The following is a 14,463-nucleotide window of genomic DNA, read 5'->3' on the forward strand; positions in this document are numbered from 1 at the left end:
CCGAGTAGTATTCCATTGTATATATGTACCACATCTTCTTTTATCCGTTCCTCCGTTGATGGACATTTAGGTTGCTTCCATGTCCTGGCTATTGTCAATAGTGCTGCAGTGCATGTATCTTTTTGAATTATGGTTTTCTCAGGTTATATGCCCAGTAGTGGGATTGCTGGGTCGTATGGTAGTTCTATTTTTAGTTTTTTAAGTGACCTCCATACTATTCTCCATAGTGGCTGTATCAATTTACATTCCCACCAACAGTGCAAGAGGGTTCCCTTTTCTCCACACCCTCTCCAGCATTTATTGTTTGTAGATTTTTTGATGATGGCCATTCTGACTGGTGTGAGGTAATACCTCACTGTAGTTTTGATTTGCATTTCTCTAATAATTAGTGATATTAAGCATCTTTTCATTTGTTTTTTGGCCATCTTAACTTCAATTTTCTTATTTACAGTGAGGTCACCTCTCAGTGAAACTTAGAAACTACCGTATTTACATCGGTTTTACAAATGACTAAGAAAGAAAAAAGCTGTCAACCTGTGGTGTGTGATGGATTGTAAACATTGATTACATTTAATTTAACCCCCCTTCCCATCTTTTTTTCTCCTCTCCCCTTCCCTCTAGTTTGTGATTGGCACAATGGAAGAAGCTGGAATGTGCGGGCTAGGGGTGAAAACGGATATGTTGCATAACTCTCAGTCCAATGATATTCTTCAGCATCAAGGCTCACACTGTGGTGGCACAAGTAACAAGCATTCCTTGGAAGAGGATGCACACAGTGACTTTATTACGAAGGGCAGGAGTTTGGTGAGCCCAGCGTACTGCACACAAGAGTCAAGGGAGGAAATTCCTGGGCGAGAGGCTCGAACAGATCCCCCTGATGGTCAGCAAGATTCAGAGTGCGACAGGAACAAAGACAAAACCTTAGGTAACAACCTCAGCTTGGGGGTTGCATGTTTCACACGTTGCTCCTTTGACTTGTATTGTCCGCAGCACAGGTGGTGATGAACATGGCCAGCGTCGGGGGGCGATGTTGCTCAGCTGACCCATCTGTTGTCTTCAGTGGGGCAGGCGGCCTGTCTGCTGCAGTGACGTGCCAGGGGCCCGAGACAGCAGAGGAGGAGGTTACTTCTCTCTCAGTAGTCAAGAATGGGCTTTCGTGAAAAAAATCTGGGGCCAATTTGACAGGAGTAGTCCCCACCACCAGCTTCACCACGAGCCTTGCAGGATCTTAGTTCCCTGACCAGGGGTTGAACCCGCGCCCTTGGCAGTGAAAGCGCCGAGTCCTAACTACTGGACCACCAGGGAAGTCCCAGACAGAAGTAGTATTTGACTTGCCTTGTTTGCATCTTTAATGTAGTCTGACCAAAATTTACTGTGAAAACCGTATATTTATTTGGTCATTTTATTTTAAACCTAGTCACAAAACTTTAGAGACGATATAACGTTAGGTGAAGTTCAAGAAGTGGGTTAAGACTGGTTTTCAAGGGTATGTTTTCTTTCTTCTGCTGTGTTTGAGATTCAGGACAAAGAATGTGGTACGGTAAATCTCATTAGGAAATCTGAATTCCCCTTTTATTTTAAGCTTACTGGTTGCCCCTAAGTTTTTTATACTTATTCTACCTGAGATTAACAGTGTTTAAATTTGTTTGGTTTTCTATATGCTGAGTTGGAGTGATCCTTCGTATTATACCCATTTTCTGTTAACTTGGCAAACTTACAACTATTTTTCATATTTCTATAAATTTTTAATTCCTTACGAACAAGACAAATTTCTTCAATATTAGAAGCCCCAGTTAAATGTGTAAAAGCAGAAGGAGTCTTAAAAAGTTACACATAATGTTACCATGCGACCGTGCAGTTCTACATCTGGTTATATTCCCAAGAGGGTTGAAAACGTGTCCACACAAAAACGTGTGAAGGAGTGCTCGAGGCGGCATTATTCATGATAGCTGAAAAGTCCAAACAACACAGTTACCCATCAGCTGATGAGTGGATAAACAAAATGTGGTCTGTCTGTACATGGAATATTATTCAGTGGTAGAAAGGAATGAAGTCTTGATACATTGTGGGTGAACCTTGAAACTATTATGCTAAGTGAAAGAACCCAGACACAAAAGGCCACAAATTAAATGATTCCACTTAATATGAAATGTCTAGAATTGGCAAATCCGTGGAAACAGGAAGTAGAGTAGTGGCTGCCAGGGACCTGGAGGAGGGAGCCTGGGGAGTGGCCGCTCATGGACATGGGGTTTCTGAAATTAGACAGTGGTGATAGTTGTACGACTTAGTGATTATACTCAACTGTACACTTTAAAAGGGTGAATTTTATGGTATGTGAGTTGTATCTCAGAAAAAACCAGGTAGAGTGTGAGTTTAAAAATCTTCATAAAAATTGCAAGTTACCTTACTGTTATTTCTAATCATATTCAATAATCATATTTTGTCATCTCTTTTAAAATTCTTATTGGTCTTGGGCCAAACGAGAGAGGATTTGTTGCTAAAATTTTCTGTGGATGGAAAAGGATTCTGTTTTGAAGTTAGCCTGCTTGTTTTCCTCATAGCAATCTGTACACCGTATACCAAAGTCAAAGTCATTTTCACTTTTTTTTTTTTTTTTTTTTCCGCCATGCTGCACAGCATGCGGGATCTTAGTTCCCTAACCAGGGATTGAACCCGTGCCCCCTGCAGTGGAAGCACGGCGTCTTAACCACTGGACCACCAGGAAATTGCCATCACATATGTATTTTTAATGAAATACCCTTCATGAAGAGTGAATGTTTAAAAAAATAAAAATGGTACCTACCACCCAGCTGAAGAAATAAAACTTATCACTTATTTTAAAACACCATTTGTTCCATCCTGTCTCAGTCACCTGCTTCTCCCTGCCAGAGTCCTTAAAATACTGTTCAGCTCTTTTTCCCAAAGGAAGTCCCATCTTGACATCCTTCTTCTTCTTTTTTTTTTTACACTAAATTTGGTTAACACACAGAATATGCTTACTAAGTCATCAGAAGTTATTTAAATTGCTCAAAGGAAAAGATCTGTGTCACGAGTGATAATGAGCGTCTTAGATAGGCAGAGAGTACCACCCGAAATTGCCTTTGAACTTCCTTCTATATTTGTACTTGGTTAGGAGGAAGCATATAAAAATATTCTGCCCTTTGTAACTTGCCCTTTTTCTTAACTTGGATATCAGTGGTTAAGCAAGGAAATTTTTAAGCCTTCAGCAAGAGTTCTTTTCACAAATAGCTCGCAGTGTTAGTGAGTGAAGAAATTTGGGGTGGAGATGGGGAGGAAGGGGTGCCTGCTGATCCAGATTTTAAAAATAGCTTTCTTAATTTAGCTAGTAAATCTCTTATTTCTGGTTATAGGCATAAATTATTTTACTCTGGATGTCAGAACATAGGAAGTGTTATTTAGAGTTTACAGGTTGATCTCATTCTTCTTCTGGGACTTATTTCTTATCTTGTTAATCATCAGGAAAAGAAGTCTTATTATTGATGCAAGCCCTAAACACCCTTTCAACTCCAGAAGAAAAGCTGGCAGCTCTCTGTAAGAAATATGCCGATCTTGTGAGTATTAAATCAAGGGAGTGAGGTCCATATAAAGTATAGCAAAATGTGTATGTGCTTGATAAGCTTTTTAAAATATGATGTAGCTTTAAATGTAAAATTATACTTTACTCCAGAATTGAAGAGGAGAATCTGATTTCTTGGGGCTTTTTGTTGCTTGTATGACTTCATTTTGTAAGGTGTTACATATATAGAGCATTATAATGCTAAAGATACAGCATAGATTTTCTAAAACTCAGTCTTGTGTTGTGGTGCTTTAAATGCCAGTCAGTTGGAGTGTAGTGGTTCCTGTAGTTAACTTTTCCCAAGGGAATTCTAGAGATAAAGGCTCTAGCCATTGTGACTGAAATTGTGAGTTAGGTGAAATAGTCTGCTAAAACAATACTGTGTCTCAGGAAATATTTATTTAGTATCTACTATGTGCCAGGCATTCCTTTTTCCATCTTCCAAAGAAATTAACCTCATTTGTTCTGTGCCTGAGTTATTTCAAGTAGCATTAATTCTCTTTGTCAAATTATGAAAGCAGTCTCAATATGGAAACACTGCTGTCCTCTTTAAGTTGAAGAATGGGGAAGCCATTGAACCCTTTGAAATAAGGGTTGTGGGAAGCTTTTAGAATGAATGGTTCTAATATGCTAAATTAATGTCCTTTGTGAAATACTTAGGTGAATTATCATGGACAATGTTTATGCATTTTCATCTGTTGATAAAGCAGTTATTCCATGTCGTAAATGCTACTTTTTGTCAGTGACCAGCTTTGATAATGAATTATAACTCAATTACAGTTATATTTTCCTTCAGTTTACAAAGGGGTCCATGAATACCCCCGCTTAGCTGGCGTTCAGCGGTCTGGCACCTTCTGTTCAGAGCAGCAGGAAACCCCGGGCATCAATGAAAATGGCCTAGAACAGTCACAAATGCAAAGATGGCAGAAAACACAACAAGGTCAGATTGTTGGCTTCAGGAAAGGAACACTTCCATTGGCAGTGGAAGACAGTCCCTATTGGTTCCATCCACATGAAGAGAATCATGTGAGAAGTGGTAGAAAAAGAAGACAAAAACAAAAAAGGGAAAAGAAAAAAATTGGAGAAAAGAGTAAAAGAAAAAAAAGCAGTGTAGCAGGTTAGCTACTTGACCCGGTGTTGTTGGGACAACAGCAGACAGTCACACGTGGATTAGGAGAAGAAAGGGCAGATAGTGGCTTAGAGCAGTCCTTCTTAGACTCACGCAGATGCTGGGACTTTTGTTGTTCAAAGGCACATTGTGATTCACTGGGTCTGGGGCCTGAGAGTCTGCATTTTAACAAGTTCCCAGGTGAGGTTGATGATGATACTCTTAGCCCTTGGATCACACTTTTTAAGCAGCAAGGGGTCTAGGGTGTTTTGTTTGTGGCATTTGTTTTGTGTGTCGGGGGGGAGGGGAGGGTATGGTTAATTCTTTTAAAGCACCAGTAATCATCGCTACATTCATTTTAGGATGTGACACGTTGAAGACTTGCTTAGTGAGCAACCTCTCTTTGATTTAGACTTGTGCTGAGCATATGAAGGACTAAACGTGTACTGTTTTCAGAAAATGTTATAAAGCTTTGTTTCTTGAAACAACACTCATTTCTTTTAAAAGGTAGAGCATGTAGGTTATGTAGCAGTGAGACTATCAAGGGAGTAGGCTTTTCCCGAGGATTATTCCGAAAACTTCCCTTTTGCCATCACTGTCCTCTGTCCTTTTGGTGACAGCATCGTCTGACGTCACTGGTGCTTGTGGCTCAGACAGGAAAGTCCTGTAGAGCAGCTGGAGGGGTGCCTGCTCTGTGATGGGGATTGTCCTCTGGGGAGATCTTGTGGCTGCCACGTTCTCCAGATAACATGGGTTTATGAAATTGTCACATTTCACTTGCTAAGTGTGGATCCCATTAGGCCTGTAACATGGTCCTTAAGTACGTAGTGGTGCTGTTCTTTCCCATTCCTTAGTTTGTGTAAATTATTATAGTGTAATAATAAATCTTGATTGTCTGGTTGGGTAGGTGTATCTTCTCTTCATCAGAAGTATCTTGGCTGTTCTTGACTCTCTACTCGCTATAAAATTTTAGATTCAACTTATTAGTTCCATGGGAAGAAAACACCCCTTGGGGATTTTGAGGAGCATTTTATGGAATCTATAGTTGCATTTAGGGGAGAATTATACCATCCTTAAGAAATTAACGGAGCTTAAAAAGTGGATATCCTTATGGGGGAAAAAATGAATTTAGATCCTTGAACACCATATACAGTGATTAAGGACTTAAATGAAAATTTTAGATATCATTTAGGTTTATTTAAATATATTAATAGGTTAATATTTTTCCAAACTTGGATTAAGAGAAGGATTTCTTATGACACAAAAAGCACTACCAGAGAAAAGATTTCAGAAATTGGCTATATTGAAATTAAGACTTTCTGTTCATCAAACGACATTTTAAAAGGAAGTGAGGAGACACATTACAAACTGGGGAGAACATATTTCCAACAAATAATAACCAGTATAAGATTCAATGTGAGGAATATCTAAGGAACACCTGCAAATGAATACGAAAAGGACAATTAACCCAGTGGAAGACTGGGCAAGAGATGTGTAAGAGGCATTTCATAGAAGTGGAGAAACATCAAGATTCGAAGATATCTTAACATAAAGGTACATAAACATACAAGGGATGTTCGATCTTATGAATAATCAGGGAAATGCAAATCAAGACCATAGCAACATGTTTTTTTATGTCCAGTGTAAGTGGCATAAATGAAGAATTGTGATCGTATGAAGTTTTGGAGAAGTGCATCTACATGATTTCTTATAAATTGCTGGTGGGAGAGTAAATGTGCCGGCCACTCTGGAAAACAGTGTGCCATTGTCATGTGCAACAGAACATTTAGAAATCACTTCCCCACAACCCCAGTTCTAGGTTTGCACTCAGGCTAAATTCTTGCATGGTGTATACCAGGAAGCCCATGTGTGAGAATATGCGAATTGTTGTGAGTACCTGGAAACAACTCAGTTGCCTATTGACAAGAGACTGGGTCAACAAAGTGTGTTGTGTGCTGCATGTTTTTATTTTATTTTATAAAATATTTATTTATTTATTGGCTGCGTCAAGTCTTAGTTGTGGCCTGTGGGATCTTTCGTTGCGGCACGTGGGTGCTCTAGTTGCGGCACACGGGCTCATTTTAGCTGTGGCGCGTAGGCTTAGTTGCCCCGCAGCATGTGGGATCTTATTTCCCCGACCAGGGATCGAACCCGCGTCGCCTGCATTGGAAGGCAGATTCTTAACCACTGGACCACCAGGGAAGTCCCTGCATAGTTTTAAAAAAGTGAAATAGCATACAACCTGAGGGCCAAAGCCAGCAAGGCCTGTTTTTGTACTGCCCACAAGCTAAGAATGGTTTTACTTAAGTGTTGTTTAAAAGACAGTGACGACACAACCGACATGTTGTGGCCTGCAAAGCCTAAAATATTTCCTTTCTGGCCATTTACAGAGTAGGTTTGCTGGTCCCTGCTCTGTAGCTACATGCAAACAATCTGAATGAGTCCTAGCAGTGTAATCTTCAGCTGTGCTGTCCAGAATGGTAGCCACTAGTCACATGTGGCCATTTAATCTTGAATTCATTTATTTATTTATTTTGTTTTTTAATTTTTAAAGACTTATTTATTATTTACTTATTTATTTTTGGCTGCACTGGGTCTTAGCAGCACGCGGGCTCTTCCGTTGTGGCGCGCGGGTTCTTCGTTGTAGTGTGCGGGACTTCTCTCTAGTTGTGGCGTGCAGGTTTTCTCTTCTTTAGTTGTGACGCGCAGGTTCCAGGGCGCGAGGGCTCTGTAGTTGTGGCACGTGGGCTTAGTTGCCCTGTGGCATGTGGGATCTTTGTTCCCTGACCAGGGATCGAACCCGTGTCCCCTGCACTGTAAGGCGGATTCCTTACCACTGGACCACCAGGGAAGTCCCTTGAGTTCATTTAAATTAAAGAAAATTTTAAATTTTGGTTTCTCAGTTGCAGTAGCCACAATAAAGTCAGAACAACTAAAATCAAAACGATTTCTTTTAGGACCACACACGGATGACGTAAAATACGGAGGAGAGCAAAGGAATAGTGACCCCAGGATTCAGGGTTGTGGTTACCTTGAATCCGGGGAGGGCAGGGGCAGTTCCAGCCCTCGGTGGAGTTACTGATAGTGTGTGCAGATCCTGCAGCCCACGGTCCTGAGTAAGGTTACTTTACGAGAGTATTTTACAAAAACAAAATTATTTTCTGGGGGGAATTTCCGTAAAGGTGTTTTTAATAGCTATGAGCATCTCGCCTGTAAGGATGCGTGGTATGTTTTGAGAGGCCACAAGGTGTCGCTCTTGCTCTTGAAATAGTGACTCAGCATCCTTTCCTTCTCCAGTTAACAGGTCAGTAAGGCTGCCGTCTTATCTGTTAGTGTTGGTGTAGCCTTGAAACAGACGCATTTGCTCCAAACCTACAGTTGCAGTGCTCCCCCTCTCGCTTGCAAAGAACTGAGTGCTGCTTATTGAGTTCTAATTTGGAGGATTGTTTCAATAAAGTAGCTTGAGCGTGTTTTTCAAGAAAGTAAAACTTTATGGTGTTGATTCCTAAAAAGTTGTCCAAAACATCATTTTTTTTTGTTTTTAATAAATAAATAAAGAGATTAAGATTGTTTTTTTCCTACCCTAAATCATTTGCTTACTTTCCTATCACAATGGGAAAAGAGAAGGTTGGCAGGGTAGCATGGCATGAAACAGTTTAAATAAAATATTGCACTACAATACTGTGGGTTTTTGGAAATGTATTCCTTAGCTCTTATTGTAATTCTTCCAGCCATAACTCAGAGGTTTTCGCTGTATTTTCTAAATGTAAAGTGCTTATTACTTTTAGCTGGAGGAGAGCAGGAACGTTCAGAAGCAAATGAAGATTCTGCAGAAGAAGCAAGCCCAGATCGTGAAAGAGAAAGTTCATTTGCAGAGTGAACACAGCAAGGCTATCTTGGCAAGAAGCAAACTTGAGTCTCTTTGCAGGGAACTTCAGCGTCACAATAAGACGTTAAAGGTGAGTTGGTTCCTTTTTTTTTCTTTCTTTCTTTTTTTTTTTTAATTTTTTAAAATTTATTTTTGGCTGTGTTGGGTCTTCATTGCTGTGCGCGGGCTTTCTCTAGTTGCGGCGAGCAGGGGCTACTCTTTGTTGCAGTGCACGGGCTTCTCTTGTTGCGGAGCGCGGGCTCTAGGCGTGCGGGCTTCAGTAGTTGTGGCTCATGGCCTCAGTGGTTGTGGCTCAAGGGCCCTAGAGCTCAGGCTCAGTAGTTGTGGCACACGGGCTTAATTGCTCTGCGGCATGTGGGATCTTCCTGGACCAGGGATCGAACCCTCTTCCCTGCACTGGCAGGTGGATTCTTAACCACTGCAGCACCAGGGAAGTCTGGTTCCTTTTTCTGTTTTTCAGGAGGGACTGACTTAGCTTGACTTATAGTCACTGTGTACCTATTTGAACTAAATCCTTGTCTCTCCTTGGAGACAGGGATGCCACCGTTCTATTTTGCTTGGCCTTGTGCTTCTTAACGTACCTCATACTTGCTCATACTTGCTCGTGGGGAATCTAGATGAGATTGATGTTTAGACCACAGCTTTCCCACTAGGAGCCATGGCTTAGGAAGCTCAAATTTGCAGTTTCCTGCTGAGCACTGAGGTCGTTCATTAGCATGTGTGAAAAGTGGACGTGAAATGAGAAGCCGAGTAGGAGCAGACTTGAGGGACGGGAAAGGCCCCACTGAGCTCCTCAAGGGCTGTTCGTTGGTTACATCACCGGCCACCCTTGTCCATCCCAGTTCCCCATTGCCAAGTACTTTTATAAATTTATTTATTTATTTTTGGCTGTGTTGGGTCTTCATTTCTGTGCGAGGGCTTTCTCTAGTTGTGGCAAGTGGGGGCCACTCTTCATCGCGGTGCGCGGGCCTCTCACTGTCGTGGCCTCTCTTGTTGCGGAGCACAGGCTCCAGACGCGCAGGCTCAGTACTTGTGGCTCACGGGCCCAGCCGCTCCGCGGCATGTGGGATCCTCCCAGACCAGGGCTCGAACCCGTGCCCCCTGCATTGGCAGGCAGATTCTCAACCACTGCGCCACCAGGGAAGCCCCCCAAGTACTTTTAGAAGAGCGCTTATTCCTCGGCTGATTAAAAGACAAAGCAGCGGGTACCCAAAAGTTAGTTGGTACCAACAGAGGAAGAAGGGAAGAAGGCAGAGACACAGGGGTGGGCCTGTCCTCATGTGCAGTTGTGGTATGATTTTGACTGAGCCGGATTGCTCATGAGACTCCCCCACCATGGCAGGCACCCAAGGCCCTAGAACATAGGAGCCCTCAGGAAATGGACCTTTACCTGATGTGGGAGCCGTCAGGTTTTCTTTGCTTTTGAATCCTTGGATTTCGGTGTTCATGAAACTGAGTTGTATTTTTCCCCCATAGCAAGTCCACACTTTGATTGAACTGGTAACGCTTTAGACACTAGACACGTAAAGGTCTCTTAGCACTTGGATCTGAGCAAGAGTTGGGACTAAGCTTTTGAGATGCAGATTCCTCTTGTCCCTTGCCATCTAGGGGAGTAGAAGCTGTGACCCAGAAAGTAAGGGGCAGGAAGGGATCTCCCTCTTCAGGCTGATTTCAGATGCTGCCCTGCAGGACTAGCAAGGGGGAGGGTATTTGGGAAGCCCGCGTGGAGGGAGCTGGCTGCCTGGTGAGACTCCTTCCTCGTCTCTCAGCGTGGTGAGCTTTAGTTGGCCACAGAGCACTTACTGTAGAGCAGGGCAGTCGGCGCCTCTCTGATTATCTACCTAGGAGAAGCTGCTTGCTTTCAAACGAGAGCCTTCCGGTCCTAAATAAAGGGAAGGAATTCTAGTTCAGAAGCACCACTTCAGTGCAGCAAGCAGTGAACCCACATGGCAGCAGTGTCTTTTGTGGGCGTCTGTGCCATTTGTAGGTCTGTACGATTAACAGAAATTGTTTTGGATAATAAGGAAGAAAATATGCAACAGGCACGAGAGGAGGAAGAAAGACGGAAAGAGGCCACTGCGCACTTCCAAATCACTTTGAATGAAATCCAGGCACAGCTGGAGCAACACGACATACACAACGCCAAGCTCCGCCAGGAGAACGTCGAGCTGGGCGAAAAGCTGAAGAAGCTCATCGAGCAGTACGCACTGAGGGAGGAGGTAGGGCAACTGGTGTGTCCCCTCACTACGAACCAAAAGCATTCACTAAAACTCTTCCTTCAGGGTGTTTTAGAACCTTCTTCCTCCAGGGTGTTTTAGAACCTTTGTGTATGCATGGTGGAAGTCTGGCCTTCCCTCACAGGATTCTTGGGGACCATACTCGATGGCCCAGAAGTCAGTGGATTTGGGTGCGTGAGGCAATTTCTTGGAGACAGTGTTAAGCACTACTCGTCTTCCGTGTGATTCTGGAAGCTTGTAATTTTAGCATAGATTTTCCGCTTATCTAGACTAAAAGTGAGTAAGTACCTGGCCCCAAAATATGCTGTATTTTAGACGTCTATGATAATCTGTATGGTCTACACTATCATTCCGTTATGCCTGTGTTTCAGATATTTTTTTTTTAGTGGCAGTTTTATAGTATTTGGGAGAAAAAAAGAACCTATTTCTAAACCCTTATACACCCAATTGAAGGAAAAAGTTTACTGGAAGGATCTGTGGCACCTCATCTTGGTCACTGGCCTCCAACTAAGAGTTCTACAAGCTAGTTGGGAAGTCTGGGCGGGGTGTCTAGATTAAATGCAAATAGGCGATCATGTGCTTTTTTTAAAGTTCCTCCCTTTTAGAGGTCAAATGGGCAGGAACAAAGGGTTAGGTTCTTTAAATGACACATCCCTTGCCTTTTTTTTTTTTTTTTTTTTTAATTAATTAATTAATTAATTATTTTTGGCTGTGTTGGGTCCTCGTTGCTTTGCGAGGGCTTTCTCTAGTTGTGGCAAGCGGGGGCCACTCTTCATCGCGGTGCGCGGGCCTCTCACTATCGCGGCCTCTCTTGTTGTGGAGCACAGGCTCCAGACGCGCAAGCTCAGTAATTGTGGCTCACGGGGCCCAGCCGCTCCACGGCATGTGGGATCCCCCCAGACCAGGGCCCGAACCCGCGTCCCCCGCATTGGCAGGCAGACTCTCAACCACTGCGCCACCAGGGAAGCCCATTCCCTTGCCTTTTAAGTTAGTAAAATGTTCTCTTATGTGTGTTGTATCCCTTATAGAGATAGATTAAAATAGCTGATTTAAAAAAAAAAAAGATTGTGGCATCTCTGTGGGTTATTTTATCCAGTTCAAGGCAAACTTTAGATTATATTAAATTAGAGTTTTCCATATAGCCCTTCAAAAACTGTTAGTTTTTTAAAAGATTTTCTTTTTATCACTCTCAATGCTTTTTGCTTACCTTTTTTTTTTTCCTTATTATTATGGAAAATTATAAACGAAGAAAAGTAGAGACTGTATCACCTGGCTTTAGCAGATGAAACCATAGTTTCAACGATATTCCCATCACTTTCCCCTGGGTTATTTTGAAGCAAATCCAAGGTATCAGTCCATTCATATATATTTGAGGGTGTACCTCAAAAAGACTAAGGATTCGTTTTTAGGTGTGACCACAATACCATTTTCACACCTAAAATATTAGCAGTAATTATTTAATATTAAAATCTAGTCATCATTTAAATTTTTCTGATTGTCTCCCCGTTTTTTGTTTTAAAAAGAAAAAACCTATTTGAATCATCCAAATAAAGCCCATCTGTTTCACTGGTTGATATGTGTCAAGTCTCTAAGATAAAGATTTCCTTTTCTCTCTTTTTTTATTCTTACAGTGTGTTTATTGAAGAAACTTTTTTTGTCCTAGAGAATAAATTTTCTATTAGATTATAAAGCCCTCACTTTTCTTAAAATTATTGTTTTAGTTTTGTTGTTTAATATGATAGTCTGCCACATTATAGATGTAGAAAATTTGAAAGCTATGTATGTTGAAATCACATTACCTCTGAGCCTTATTCAGTTTGAGTATTATTGAACGTTCTTTCCTTGGTCAGGGAGGGATGTTCTGATGACTTTATTGTACATAAATAACCACTTAATAATTTCACTTGGAAATCATAATGACCTTTTACCAAATTTATCTGATAAGTGCCAGGCAACCAAGCACCTTACATAGTATAGCCATTGCGTTGGCCTTTACAGTTCTGCAGTGTGGGTGTGGCTACCCCCCATAGGTGAGGGGACTGAGATTCAGCAAGGGGGAGAATTCGACTGGGGCCATTCCTCCCATCACAGCATGCTGCCTCCAACTGAGAGATTTGGGAAAATTTAATGGGGAGAAAAAAATATCCAGGAATTATGTGTATGATGTATTATGGGTTTAACAGTTTGATCTCCTTAGCTGTCTTTTTCTTGATACAATTTGAGCTTCATTTTCACCTTAGGGCAGAAATAGGAGGTACGAGGCCGGCTGCTGAGGTGCTGATGGGCCATCTCCGGAGGGAGGGATGCCGACACAGGCTTCTGCCAGCACAGCACGCGGACAGGCACCCGCTGGTATTAGCCCTGGTGGTATTAGCAGGAAAAACAGCCTCATGAGTGAGGTCTTGTAACTTGTGTCGTGTTTCCTCGTCATTCTGTCCCTTTTTTCATTAAGTGACAAGAGATTTTACTTTCCCCGTAGCACATTGATAAAGTATTCAAACATAAGGAACTGCAGCAACAGCTTGTGGATGCCAAACTGCAACAGACAACACAGCTGATAAAAGAAGCTGATGAGAAACATCAAAGAGAGAGAGAGTTTGTAAGTGCAATTTCTTAAAAAGACATGATTGCCAAAATTGTAACCAAAGCCATTTAAAACATTTAAACTTATTCTACATTTTTAAATTAGCACTGGGTTGTGCTAATTGTTTTTTTGCTCTAGATTGTGAAGGGCACGTGTGTGTTAGAAAACATTAGCCTTTTCTTTCTATTTAACTTTATATACAGAAGATACACTGGAGAGATTAGACCAAGTTAGTGCGAAGACCTGCACTGATTGGACTTTTCTGTGCTTAGAATATTTATTTCACTTTTTAGATAATGGCCACCAAGTTTAAGAATTATAGCAGTATTTAGCACATTAAATTTAGGGATTCGATTTAATAGCAAGCTTAGCAAACATGGGTGTCCTTCATACTGTTACAGTTTATTTCCAAACAAGTAACTTGAAACTAGGGAAACTATTTGTTTACTCTGGTATAATTTTCTGAAAAACTTTAACAGAATTCTCTACATCCTAATCACTCAGCATTATTCTCAGAATGTGTGCTCAGATTATATGGCCTGTCAATAATTGTGAATACAGTGGAATGTCATTGGGTATGTATATTCAACACATGCAAATTTAACGTTACCTGCTTAACCAAAAAAAAAAAGTCAGAAGTGGTTATGATAATGAGGACTGTCCCATCCAGATTTCACTCAAGTAACCTAGGCCCCGAGGCGAGCCAGGTATGAAGACTCGGATCCTGAATGGCCCTCATGATGTGAACATGTCACTCTTGAGTGCGAGTCTAGGGTTAAGAGACAGACATTTTTCACACAGCGTGGTCGTTCCATGTGAACTGACAGCGCTGTCCCGTGCATAACTGAAGAGACAGTTGTCATTTCCCAAGTTAGAATAGAAATATGATACACATATTTAAATAAATAAATACGATACATGTATTTCTGGTTGGTTTTAAGGACTTTTCAAAACCTGCTGGACTAAGTGTGACATTTTACTTCAGGGACTGAATTTCACAGCTGCCTACTATGCAATTTCACTACATAATTTTCTTAAACTCAAGTATATAAATTAAAGCTCCCATCC

The 14,463-nt window shown here is 41.6% G+C and overlaps 1 protein-coding gene across 1 annotated transcript in view; it reads left to right on the forward strand.

Annotated features, from left to right (window-relative positions):
- The window catches only part of TXLNG (taxilin gamma), a 57,822-nt gene that overhangs the window by 31,969 nt on the left and 11,390 nt on the right, over positions 1–14,463 (forward strand). The window contains exons 2-6 of the mRNA XM_068533688.1: positions 622–925; positions 3,481–3,572; positions 8,474–8,644; positions 10,599–10,793; positions 13,291–13,410. Of these exons, the coding sequence (XP_068389789.1) occupies positions 622–925; positions 3,481–3,572; positions 8,474–8,644; positions 10,599–10,793; positions 13,291–13,410 (882 nt within the window). The remainder of the gene's footprint in view (positions 1–621; positions 926–3,480; positions 3,573–8,473; positions 8,645–10,598; positions 10,794–13,290; positions 13,411–14,463) is intronic.

This window comes from Eschrichtius robustus, chromosome X (assembly GCF_028021215.1).
Source record: "Eschrichtius robustus isolate mEscRob2 chromosome X, mEscRob2.pri, whole genome shotgun sequence".
Classification (NCBI taxonomy): domain Eukaryota; kingdom Metazoa; phylum Chordata; class Mammalia; order Artiodactyla; family Eschrichtiidae; genus Eschrichtius; species Eschrichtius robustus.